Source organism: Temnothorax nylanderi, unplaced genomic scaffold (genome assembly GCF_030848795.1).
Source record: "Temnothorax nylanderi isolate EJ_2023f unplaced genomic scaffold, tnyl_v1.0 TNYL_tig0098_pilon, whole genome shotgun sequence".
In the NCBI taxonomy this organism is placed as follows: domain Eukaryota; kingdom Metazoa; phylum Arthropoda; class Insecta; order Hymenoptera; family Formicidae; genus Temnothorax; species Temnothorax nylanderi.
In genome coordinates, this window is record NW_027249160.1 from 41,644 (window position 1) to 55,599 (window position 13,956).

The following is a 13,956-nucleotide window of genomic DNA, read 5'->3' on the forward strand; positions in this document are numbered from 1 at the left end:
TATTACCCCAGCGATATTCGAACCTAGACTTTCCTTCAATCCGCGACGAGCGTCTTTACCAATTCAATCACTGAGGCCTGAGGATAAATTCTTTACAATGTTTTAAAGGATGCTTATATGTATACAGAGTGTTCGATTGATGTATGTGATAAAAAAATCACATATTCTACATAAAAAAAACTTACAAATCAAAAAGTGCTTTACAGTTTTAGAATATTTTTAATGTTAAGCGAGATATTGCAAGTTGAAGTTTAAATAATTTCTCAAATCAACCACCTATAAATGATCGAGGTGCATATCTGCATATTCCGCAAATGAGAAAAGCATTGCCTCGAAATCTCAAGACTGAATACTTGTGTACAGCTTCAAAGCCAAAAGAACGCTACTTAAAATAAACTGATATAAAGAATAAATTTTGTTATGTTCACATTATTTTGCTTAGTGAAGCAAATTCTACACAAGTATGCAGGCATGGAGCAAGTAAGAGAATCTGCCGTCCCGCCGTTGACCGAACTACCGAACGCGCGGCGAGTAAATTGTAACGCTTGATTTGAAAAATTATTCAATTTCAACTTGCAATATTTCGCTTAATATTAAAGATTCAAAAACTGTAAAGGACTCTTCGACTGACCTTTTTATGTGGAATTTTTATGTGCAATTTCTTTCATGACATACAATATATCAATCGAACACCCTGTATATACAGGATGGGGCATTTAAAGTGTTAAGTCGGTTCTACAATACGTCGCAAACGATAGCAACTGCTAGTTGAAAAGTGTTCTGATTGCCGATTGCCAGTTACTGTCGCTAAAAAAATTAAAAGTTTGCCAACTCTCTTTTGACAACCGCAATTGACAAGCGCAACGTGGAAATAACACTTTTCAACTAGCAGTTGCCATCGTTTGCAACGTATTGTAGAACCGGCTTTAGGGTTCATGCACAATAAGAGGAATAAGCAACAAGAAATTAAACATAGAAAGAATTCATAGTCGTATTTTGCATATCTGATTATACGTAGCATCTCATTTAATGATTTATTTTATTGTTTTACTTTATCATTTTCTAATATAAATCATAATTTAACATTATAAAATTAAGTTAGACTTTTTGGACATGTTTTTTTAGGTCTGCACTAAACTATCATAAGCGAAAAATTATTTGAGAATATAACACTATAATTGTTTTCACTGCATTGCGTATAATTATTATATTTTCTAAATACATGTCATATTATAGTACAAATTGCATCTCTCTTATCTATTTTTTCTCGTTAGAATAACAACAGGATTTTAACAAGTTTTATTCTACTCGTGACAAATCATAACAACAACTAAATGTCGTTCTTAAATTATATAAAATTTTTTATTGTTTGCTATAGGATCAACATCAGCACCACGTAGATCTAGCCTGTGGCGGTTTTAGTATGCTGTAGAAAAATAAGGACCGTCCACACACACATGCTACCAGCAATTAACGTCGAGTCACAACAACAGTTTTTCCTGGAATTATCAGCAGTAACATCAGCGACGATTGATTACTGATTTTTAAAATTATCAATATTAAAGATATTTTTATTTTTATTAATTTTAAATGTGAGCAAATGTATATTGTAATTATATTTTTAATAATTTTGAATATCGTTACGACAACGTTAAATCAATGTACTTTAATCACGCGAATTTGGTTAATATCGATATGATTGTGATATCACATATATTGTGATGTTCTTGCATGCGCTAGACAAATCAAAATTAATTGGAAAATTTGGATTAATTGAAATCGATTTTTGTTAATCAAAATGTTGCAAAATTTATGTTATGTCTATAAATATATTATTGAATATTGAGACGTTAGATGAAATAATTTCGCAAAAAAAGAAGGAAAAAGACGGAGAGGAGAGAGAGAGAGAGAGAGAGAGAGAGAGAGAGAGAGAGAGAGAGAGAGAGAGAGAGAGAGAAAGGGAATAAGAGAGAAGATATAACACATCTTAATATATAGGACATACCTTTGTAGATTTGACATAGAAAAATAATTAAAAAAAAGAATTTATATAAATAATCTACTATATCTCGCTTTCGAGATTATGTTGAAGTTATATGTTTATACAGATATCCATTTATTATGCATATGGAGCTTATCCATTTATTAATTTCAGATATTGATTAAAAGTTTCTATTATTATTTAAAAAATATAAAGAAACACACACTAATTATTAGAAAACTGATTACAAAAAAAACATTAGAAAGCTATAAAGTATTCAAGCTAATGTTTTTCTCACTATAAATTCTAGAATTAATTAGAATAACTTATATTATAGATACCCAAAATGATTAGCATGTACATGAAATATAAAAATACTTATAAACATGTTGAACATTAAAAATTATAATTCGGTAATGAATCAGAATAAATCATAATATATGTTTGTGTAAGCTTACTATCGAAAATCTCAAAGCCAATACGAGTTTAGAAATGCAAATGTTTGTACGCTAACATAATTATTACATACATTTTGTATTACATGCATTTTTAATATTTTTCAATTAAATTCTTCATGTATCTCAAATATTCTTCAGTTGAAATTAATTTTGGCTTTTACTAAAGTTCTCTTTAATCACACACAATGATAAAAAAAACTGAACAAAACTGATGGACTTACTCCTTTATATATTCGTTAAGCTCTCCTTTCTTCCAATCTACCTTTTTTTATTTCTAAATAACGTAACTATTACAATATTTAACGTTTCTTAGGTCTATTGTTGAAAATCTAGAATAAATTACAATCTTCTTTTTAAGGACCAGAATTGTGAAATTTTCTTGTAATTAGGCGAGATATATGATCGAGTAATCTATATCTCAATTGTCATATTCGTGTTAGAAAACATTAAAAAGCTGGATTTAAAAGCACAAATCTAATAATGCAAAATAAATGTTAGATGCTTTAAGCTTAGAAGATTTATTGAAGGATATGTATAATAATCCAGCACATCATGACTCTTGAGGAATCACATAATATATATATATATATATATATATATATATATAAAATAAAATGTAAAGCCTGCGATGTGTCATACATGATCTAGGTAAAGCATCAATTGAGCAAGAGTAATTGAATATAAAGGAATACCTATTCTTTAAAAATATCCCGTTCATTACAGATTACACATCACAGTTTACAAATAAATTACGACTTTGATTAACAAAAACGTGAAAATCTTACATAATTAAACAAATTTATTTGTTTAACTCGTTAACATAACTGCAGTAGATACAAATCGATGGTCAGTATGAGTTTGAGATGCAGTTGTGCGTGCAACTAATAAAATTTTATAGTACAACTGATTACACTCCTACAATTGATTATAAATTCTAAAAATTTTTATCTCTTCTGAGATCCTCTTCAATTGGTGGCCATTGACGGACTGAGCACACCATTGAGTTGATGAGTTCATTGTCTTTATCTGGTCATTGTTGTTAATTCCCTCTTTTCAGTTTTTATTACGTCTTCTGTGAAAGATGTGATTGCTAAAAAATGTTCCTTTTTCAATGATTCTTACTGTTGCAATATCTTGTTTTCAAATCCTTATTTTTTCTCTCTTTTCATTTATCCCTATGCAATGTATTCAACTTTTTTGTAACGATATGCGTTATATTCCGTAAGCTACGTAAATGGTTTGTAATAATTGAATATTCAGATGAGTCTTTGAGAATATTTTTCTTATGTTCAGTCACTTTTGTTGTAACCGAGTTTGGTGCTGAGTTTGGCCTACGTATGATGCTTCGCAATCTTTGTATTTTGTCATATACGCTATATACATAGTTCCTCATCATGTATTATTGTATTGGATCTTTATATGCTTTAATATATTTGCTCAACTGATTGAGAACTTTACATTTAATCAAATTAATCCCTTTAAATGTTTCTATGTTTTCTGAAATTGATTTGATATAAAGGATGACAAAAAACTTTTTGTCATATTTTAAACATCTGATTTTAGAAATGTTTCATATAAATTAGAAAAGGAATTAAATTTGATCCAAGATATAGAATTATTTGTCCACGCATATTTTTCCATTATAATAAAATTTGATAGTGATTCTAATTTTTAAAAAGAAGAATGTGATTTGTTTAAGTTTGCAGTACCGAATTTAGAATAGAAAGTATTAAACATTAAATGATAAAACTATTTAAAAATAATTATTAGAGCGGAAAACTTTTAATAAATATTATAAAGAGGTAAATCTCTCTTGCAATTCTGCTTATTTCTTTTTTGGTTATTTTTTTAAGAGAACCTGTAAAATTTGAAATTAATTTCAACTAAAAAGTGTTTAAAGTACACAAAAAGCTCAATTAAAAAGTACTAGAAGTACACAAAGAATATAATTATGTTATCGAACGACTGCACTTAGGATCATTGACCTAAATCTGATTTTTAAAATAGTTTTTCTATAAACAAACCAATTATTATATAATCTTACTTATATTTTTACATTTTTTTGTGTTAAATCTACTTTTCGAATATGTCCCACATATTAAGATACATTTATAACTATTATATTCCTCGCACTTTATATAATAGCGTGGAAGAAATAAAATAGCCAAAGTATAAGCATTACATTTGTTTGTGCCATATACACGAGAATTATTTGAAGTGTGATATTCTGAAAACAAAACCTGTATAATTATATAGCTCAAAAAAAATTACATTTATAATTTATTATAAAATAGAGACAAAAAGAGAGAAGAAAGAGGAAGAGAAAAATTATATATTAATATATACAGGGTTTAATATAATTTTTTAATTATTACAATACTTAAGAAATGGAGAAAAGACTGGTAGAAGGCACCCGCCACTATCTAGATCTAGACTAAATTTACTTATTGTTAGATCTAGATTAAACGAAAAATATAAATCGAACAAAAAGTTTGATAGATGAGAAAGATTTCCATTTTTTGAGAAATATTTACGGCGGAATAACGTTATTTACAAGCCGAACAGCAAATTGCAGTAGATGTTATTTATTATACTAAATAATAAATTTAAAGCTTTTTATTTATATGAATTATAAACATTTTACATCGAAAATGTATATATAAAATGTACATATAAAAGCTGATCAAAGAATTTTGTTACATTTTTCAAATTAAGCGTAATAATTTAAAGTAACAAAAGCTATTGGAGTTTAACCATAGAATAAATATACTCAATTTAAAAAAAGAAATTCTTTAGTATTATACATTAGTTATATTAAAAACTTAAACATTCCGTGGAAAAATAGCATACAATGCGTAAAATACGAATTTGTTAAATAATATAATAACAATAATAATAATAACAATAACAATAATAATAATAATAATAATAATAATAATAATAATAACAACAACAACATTAAGACAGCGATATGTAAGGAATAACTACGGTGCGAAATTCTATCAGAGGTTATTATCCACATGCCCCTCTTATGAGTTCAGACGGATCTTACGATAGATCTGACGGACAAACTTCGAATAAATAATAATAATAATAATGATATAATTATAATAAAATAGTAATAACATAAAAATTAATAACAATAGAATCAACAATAAAATTGTAATTATTACTTTTATTATCGTTTACAATGCCATAATCATCAGCATAATCATCATCGTTGTTGTTATAATTATATAAAGATGTTAAAGTAAATAAACGTTTAAGATTAAGCTATATGCGCGCCATATGCGATTCATCTTCTAATTAGTTAGCAAAGTACATTGTTCATAACTATTATTTATAACTATTTCTAACTATTAATTTAATATCCATAATTGCGACGCATAGATTTATGGTACGTGAATTAAAATAAATCAAAAGATACAACTACAGAAGTTACATTGATGCAAACATATTTTCAATACAGATATTATTAAACTGCCTTTGCGTGTGACACACAGGTATATGCAGAAGGGTCACAACGCTCGAAATTGGGCAAAACGACTGAGGAAGAGGAGGCCTTTGCGTAATTATGATCGGGAAATACCATTATTAATAATACTTGTATGTTATTAAAATTATTATCTGTAAAGTTTTGATAACAATATTATTTACACTTGAAATAAGAAACATAAAGAATAAAATGAACCTGTCGTTATAATCTCATAGTTTACTTGCTATATTATTTAATCTTCGTTTCTCAGATTGTTCGAAAATAAAATTAATAATATTACTAAATCACAGAAATGCAAGGATAGAGAATGTCGATTGTAAGTTTTGCGATTAATCAAAAATAGTCATTGATATCTATGTCGACATCATAGATACATACGTACATTATCTATTTTTAAGAATATTTGTAAATGCTAGTAGTTTTCTCTCTGACCCCTCGATTTTTTTAACTCTCGATTCGAATAGCTGTTAGTGCTTTATATGTATTTTACTTTTTTAATCAGTACTAACTTATTCGATAATGCCACATTCTTTTAATAGCAAATATTATAAAAACGTTTCTTGTAACTGCAATTTTTAAAATTATTAATTATGTTTTTCACATGAGTAATGATACTTGCAATATTGCGCGACACTGAAACATTATATGAGATCTGAATATGATATTATGAAACTTTTCAGAATGGATTCCGATCGGAATTGTTTAATTATTTCTATTGTATTTTCTAGGGGAAAACGGAATAATTTCGATTGAAATCCATTCCGAAAAGTTCCACAATACGTGCCCTTTCAATAAAGTTCGCGAATTCATCACGGTACAATTGCTACATACCTTATTACTGATTATCACAGTTGTCCTCTTCAAAGTAGTTCCCTTAGGAAGCTACACACTGACGTCAGTTTCTTGTCCACCCTTCTAAGCAGTTTTAGAACTTAGTTTCCCAATGAGACTACTTTGAAGAGGCCGACTGTGATAATTAGTAGTAAGGTATGCATAGCAATTGTACCATGACGAGTTCGCGAACTTTAATGTCAGACCTCGTATATGCATATTAATATCTAGATTAATATAAAATTTTCTAATCTTTAAAATTTATAAGAAAATATGTAGATATACAATATACATGTTATACAATTAATATTCCATAAAAACAAAGTAAAAATCGAGAAGTTTAATTAAAACATTTATTTAATAACAACTTCTTAAGATACTTATCTTTACCAGACAGACCAATCGAATGGGACTAGACAAAAAATTCTTTGTGAAAGCTATAATTAACTTAAGTGCTTGCCTGAAAAATAAGGGTCGTCCAAATACAATATAAACTAGTTGTTTGAGTGAAATATAACAGAATATACACAGGTAAAAATACATACCATACTGTTGCTGAAAGTGTTATATGTATATAGGCAAATGTTCCCCTAATATTTAGGCAGATGTTCCATCTCCAGTGACGTCACTATTCACGACGCAGCAACCCAAGTCTATGTCTCATTTGGACCACCCTTATAAATATGAATTTTCAATACTTCTATAAGTATATGACCGTATTAGCCACTTTTTGAAAAATTTATTACACTTATACCTTGTTCAAAATATACACTTGTTCCTTCTTAACCATCCCCTTATTCTACTACAATTTAATTGATGTTTTTTGATACAAAAAGTTAATAAATAAAAATTTCATGAATATTTTTCCTTAGGCAATTTTTAAACATTATGTATTTATATTGTACTGTTTAAGGAACTAACGAAGTACAGCAAGATCTATATATTGAGCTTATCGTAAAACAAAAATCTTGTATTGAATTATCAACTATATCAATTGGTATAAGAACACAGCAGATTTGGGATCAACTCAATTTTATTATATTAAAAAAGTAACATTTTATAAGAACCTCACTGTAATTCGTTAATCACACAAGTTTACAAAAAATTTTTTTTATCTTGAGCCAAACAAAGTATTTCTTATAGATTTTTTTAGGCTAAAAACAATTTGGCCATAAGCCAAATTTCACCAGCATGTCAGGTTTCTGAAATAATTCAGATTTAATGCGTTAAGAATGACTTTTTTGTAATATTTAAAATTTTTTTGTAAAAAAATTATGACTTAAAAGTTATGAAACTTTAATCAGAACTCATAAACGTATTATTCATCTCCTGTAAAATGCATTCTTTTCGTATCTTCCAAGGTAGCGTATCTATGTCAAAATGACGTTAAAAACTAGCGATTACTGGTCCAAAGTTGTCAAGATGATCAAATAATAACCTAATTTAAAACGTCTCTTTTGTGACGTCTCAATGACGTTGAACAAAAACGTCATATCGTGATTTTTAAGTCATTTTTATAAATAAATTTTTTGTAATATAATTGAAAATATAAAATGTCAACGTTGTTACAGAACATTACAAACAAATTTGTATTACAAAATAAACTTTTCATACACATCTATATGTATATAAATTGTATTATATAATTATTTTGAATGGTGAATATAGGTAATTTTTTACTTTTAAGTAACTTTTTATGGTAATAAATAAAATAAATTTGCGTGATTTGACATTAAATATTAAAGTTTTAAGTGAAAAATTGATAAATAATAAATTTCTAATGACATTATAACATATATCAAAAATTGAAATTTGCGTTATTATACATTATTAGGTAAAATTGGAGTTATAAGATGAAAAATCAAAGAAAAAGAAGTTTATTAGATTTTTTAATTCCAAATTCAAAGTTTTACGATAATCTTAATAATTTAATTTTTTCAATAAAATCAGATGTACTCTAATTTATTATTATATTGTTATATTATTATTATATTATTATATTATTATTATATCACTTGACACAAACATCCTAATATCATTATTTTTGTAGTATAGAATATAAATGGAATACAGTTAATACAGAGCGCGTACACTTGGCGCTTATTTTTACCTTTTTTTAAAAAGGTAAGTTTTTTACAGATATCACCCCTTTTTTACATATACATATTTATACCTATATGTTTTAGATAGTTAAATGTGTATGTTGGATACTGCGAAGCCCTTTATTTTTAGTTTCCATCAGTTTTTCTCCCGACTGCTGCCAACCTTCGGTTGGCGAAGACGAGGGAGTATGCGTTTCACTGGGGCCGAACCTTTGTTACCTTAGTTCTCGATAACTACAACATACTATGATATGTGCTTCCGTATATAAGTTTCTTATTGATCAAGCAAGGTTTATAGCTTATAATTATCATTAATCGTTGTGTTAAATAAAAAGCGAAAAAACGATATATTACATTTATACGTTCTCTTATTGGCTATCGACTGAGTTACAGAGGAAATTGATTAACCAATGACATGCATCCGCATGGGGAATTTTAGTGATTTCCAGTTACCTCTATTGAGCTCCGGCAGAACGTACAGCTGTTCTGTTCATTGCTGCACGCTCATTGGATATCGCTCGTCGTGCACGATGTTATCGCGCGCGCTGGTCTGCTCTATTGCTCACATGTCATATTTGGCCGGTAGTTAGAGGTTAAGTTTGTTTATACAGGTTTAATCTTTACAAAATTAAATAAAAATATAATAAATAGTGTGATAAACAGTAATACACTGCCTAATACAAGTTTGTTTATCGAATCATTTCCTTGGAAATACCATGTGGTATCAAGTATCTTATATGTGTGTATACATACAGGGTGTCAAGTAATAAGCGGATCACTGCTCGTGATGCCCGTGATGGGCAGTTAAAGCGGGTAAAACTGAATCGAAAAGTCTTTTACTGTTTTGTAAGTATTTCAATAATTAATAAGAAAATAATTAATAAAGATACGCGAATCAAGATGCGTTCGTGCGATTCGACGAGAAGGAGCAGCCCAATGTTTACGTTGCTAGGCCGTGGCGAGATATTGGGAGGAACGCTATGTTTATAACAAAAATTATTAACTATACATGAGTGACACTCATTGTCGTTATTGTTTATAAAGCACTCCTCTCATAATATTTCGCTATGCACATAGTAACGTAAACGTTGGGCTGCTCCTTCTCGTCAAATCGTGTGGATGCACACTGATTAATTCTCTTATCTTTATTAATTAATTTCTCAATTTGATTCAGTTTAATTCGCTCTTTCTGTCCACGAGAAGTGGCCCGCTTATTACCTAACACCCTGTATATACATGTTTATATAATTGTAAATTTAAATTTAGTATATATAAATAAAAATCATTAAAAATGCCAAAAAGATAGAGAAAATTACTTGTCATAATTAATCTCATATACTATTGTGTATAAGATTTAGATTATGCTTATAGTGCCTACATTTTCAACTATTTATATATTATAAAATATACTTCTGCATAGCATAGAAATATATATATTGCTTTTAAAAGTATGAAATAAATAAATAATTAAAATCTTGCAACTGCAGCAAAAAGATTGTAAACAAAAATTATAATAAAATTAAAAAAATGAAAACTTAAAAATTAATCAGTAAAAAAACAGATAAAAAAACTAAAAATTAAAAAATTTAATAAAAACAAAAATTATAATAATAGAAAACAAAATACAAAAAACAAGAACTTAGAAATTAATTGGTAAAGAGTTAGTTTAAAAAAAAATAGACTCCCGACTGCTGCCTAAAGTAAGTTAAATAATAATAAAAAACCAAAAATTTAAAAAAGTTAAAAACAAAAACTTATATAAAAAAATTAAATAAAAAAATTTTTTTAAAAAAAAAAGACTCCCGACTGCTGCCTAAACTAGGTTAAATTAAATGCAGAAAATAAAAATTAATAAATAAAAACAAACTTATAAAAAAAATAAATTTAATAACTAAAATTTAAAATAAAATGTAAAAACAAAAACATACAAAAAAATTTAAAAACAAAAATTTATACAAAAATAAATTTAACTAAAAACAAGTTTAAAAAGTTAAAATAATAATTTTAAAAAATTTAAAAACAAAAACTTTACCAACAAAAACAGGTTTAAAAAGTTTAAAATAATAAAAAAAATTTAAAAACAAAAACTTATACAAAAATAAATTTAACCAAAAACAGGTTTAAAAAGTTTAAATAATAAAAACAACAAGTCTTAAAAATTAATTGGTATATAAGACAGGTTTATTTGGTAATAAAAATGTAATACACATATAATAATAAGTATAAAGTACAAAATTAAAAACTTCTAAAAATTTAAAATAATATTAATTATAAAATATTAAGACAATTGACACACTATTAGGAAATATTATCTAATAACAAATATGATTGAAAATATATACAAATACTTGATTACTTACTACAATTTATTTTTCTTATTATTATATTAGGCATTACAGATATAATTATTAATTGCATATTTTAAAAAAGCAGTCGGGAGACGCCACGCCAAGTTTTATACTTAATATTTCAACATATATTTTTGCTTCTCTTTTTCTGTACGCAGTTAAACAACTTAAATACAGAATTTTCTTTAACATCTAAAACATGATTGAGAAACACTTGGCATGGCGTCTCCCGACTGCTTTTTTAAAATATGCAATTAATAATTATATCTGTAATGCCTAATATAATAATAAGAAGAATAAATTGTAGTAAGTAATCAAGTATTTGTATATATTTTCAATCATATTTGTTATTAGATAATATTTCCTAATAGTGTGTCAATTGTCTTAATATTTTATAATTAATATTATTTTAAATTTTTAGAAGTTTTTAATTTTGTACTTTATACTTATTATTATATGTGTATTACATTTTTATTACCAAATAAACCTGTCTTATATACCAATTAATTTTTAAGACTTGTTGTTTTTATTATTTAAACTTTTTAAACCTGTTTTTGGTTAAATTTATTTTTGTATAAGTTTTTGTTTTTAAATTTTTTTTATTATTTTAAACTTTTTAAACCTGTTTTTGTTGGTAAAGTTTTTGTTTTTAAATTTTTTAAAATTATTATTTTAACTTTTTAAACTTGTTTTTAGTTAAATTTATTTTTGTATAAATTTTTGTTTTTAAATTTTTTTGTATGTTTTTGTTTTTACATTTTATTTTAAATTTTAGTTATTAAATTTATTTTTTTTATAAATTTGTTTTTATTTATTAATTTTTATTTTCTGTATTTAATTTAACCTAGTTTAGGCAGCAGTCGGGAGTCTTTTTTTTTTTTAAACAATTTTTTTATTTAATTTTTTTATATAAAGTTTTTGTTTTTAACTTTTTTAAATTTTTGGTTTTTTATTATTATTTAACTTACTTTAGGCAGCAGTCGGGAGTCTATTTTTTTTTAAACTAACTCTTTACCAATTAATTTCTAAGTTCTTGTTTTTTGTATTTTGTTTTCTATTATTATAATTTTTGTTTACAATCTTTTTGCTGCAGTTGCAAAATTTTAATTATTTATTTATTTATTCATATCGTGTTATATCAAATTATATAATAAAGATATCTTTTGAATAACCTTATATTAAAATGTAATTATATAATATTTATTAACTGTAATTGTATGATAAAATATAAGTTGATACAAATAAACTGATGCAAACTAAAAATGGAGAACTTCGCTGTGTTCAAAATATATATTTTATACGTGTCAAATAATATTCATTTCAATATCAAAAAATATTAAATTTATAATTTATATCCTAAAACGTTACGTTTTATCTTATTTTGAACGTAATCAAAGGCGATTTTCAACAATTTGTGATCTACTCGAAAAATTTAACTTGAGTCTATAAATAAACATTGATTATCTTATTCGGGAGAAAATCTTGATAATGATCTATTAGAAAAGCGGTGGTATCTCATCCTACTGTTACTTATTATATAGATCTCAGGTATCTCTCGACTTGAATGATAACACATTCATCGATATGTAATTCCATATTTTTTGTAGCCAATTCTCTTTTTCAGGACAAAGAGAGAGAAATATATGTATATAATATATGTAATATTAATAATACATAATATTAATAATATGTGTATATTTCGATATTCGGACATTTTACAGATAATAAGATTTACTTTTTTTCGCTGACTGTTTTGTGCTAATTCAGCATTAATGTGAGACTTAAAGAGTGGGAATTAGAGCTTGCGATCTTTAGAAAATAAATCGACGGAAGTCATGACAGTTCAGACTAATTGTAAGTAGTGAACGTAATCATGTAGGGAAGACCGGGGCTAGAAGTCACACGGGTAAGTTGTCACAAAGCTTATATCTCACTTAATAGATTGAGTGGAATATTCTTCTTTATAGTGTAGGTTGCTCCTATCGTGTTAGTCGGATGTACGAAATAGCTCGTTTCAAAAACATCGCATGTGATATTTACGAGCACTTTTTAAAAATTGGTTGTGAGTAAATTTTTCTTACCTCTATTTTTATTATTCCGTCGGTTTTTGGAATTACTAGTCGTAATTTTTTTTTAGTCATAAGAAACATTATAGTTTTAGGTAATTTTTCCTGTATTTAGTTAACCGTAATTGTAACATAGTTTATAAATATAATATTCTTTGTTCAAAATGACCGTTCGGGGTAAGTTGTCTCAAATGAGATGGGATTAGTTGTCACGTATTTCGTCTGCTGTTACGCGGCTGCGCTGTAGGTTACGCATGCGTGAATTAAATGATCGCCGAACCAACTTATCCGTACCTATACAATAGAGAGCCTCGTAGAGAGAGAGTGGCGAACTCGTCACGTCAGTAGCGCGTTTACCTATGGGCTTTTGGGGCTGGAGCCCTAGGGCGCCCAAGCGCCAAGGGCGTCATAGCTTTAAAAAATTAAAAATTAAAATTTTTTTTTAATTTCTTTATTCTAAAAAATGTACGTTTCGATCCTTTTTTCGGATCATCCTCAGCAAATTGTGAATCGGATCAAGTAATGATGTATATTTTTGTATATAGTTTTTGTAATTTGCTTTGAGGATAATCTGAAGAAAGCATCAAAACGTACATTTTTTAGAATAAAGAAATTTAAAGAAAAACGAACAAGTTTTTTTACGCCTTATTTTCGCGCCTGGCTCTTACTCGCCC

The 13,956-nt window shown here is 26.8% G+C and overlaps 1 protein-coding gene across 1 annotated transcript in view; it reads left to right on the top strand.

Moving 5' to 3' along the window:
• The window catches only part of LOC139775404 (uncharacterized), a gene marked incomplete at its 5' end in the record, with an annotated part of 41,573 nt that extends 33,186 nt beyond the window's left edge, over positions 1–8,387 (top strand). The window contains one exon of the mRNA XM_071711334.1: positions 1,379–8,387. Within this exon, the coding sequence (XP_071567435.1) occupies positions 1,379–1,422 (44 nt within the window). The remainder of the gene's footprint in view (positions 1–1,378) is intronic.
• Positions 8,388–13,956: the final 5,569 nt, after the last annotated feature.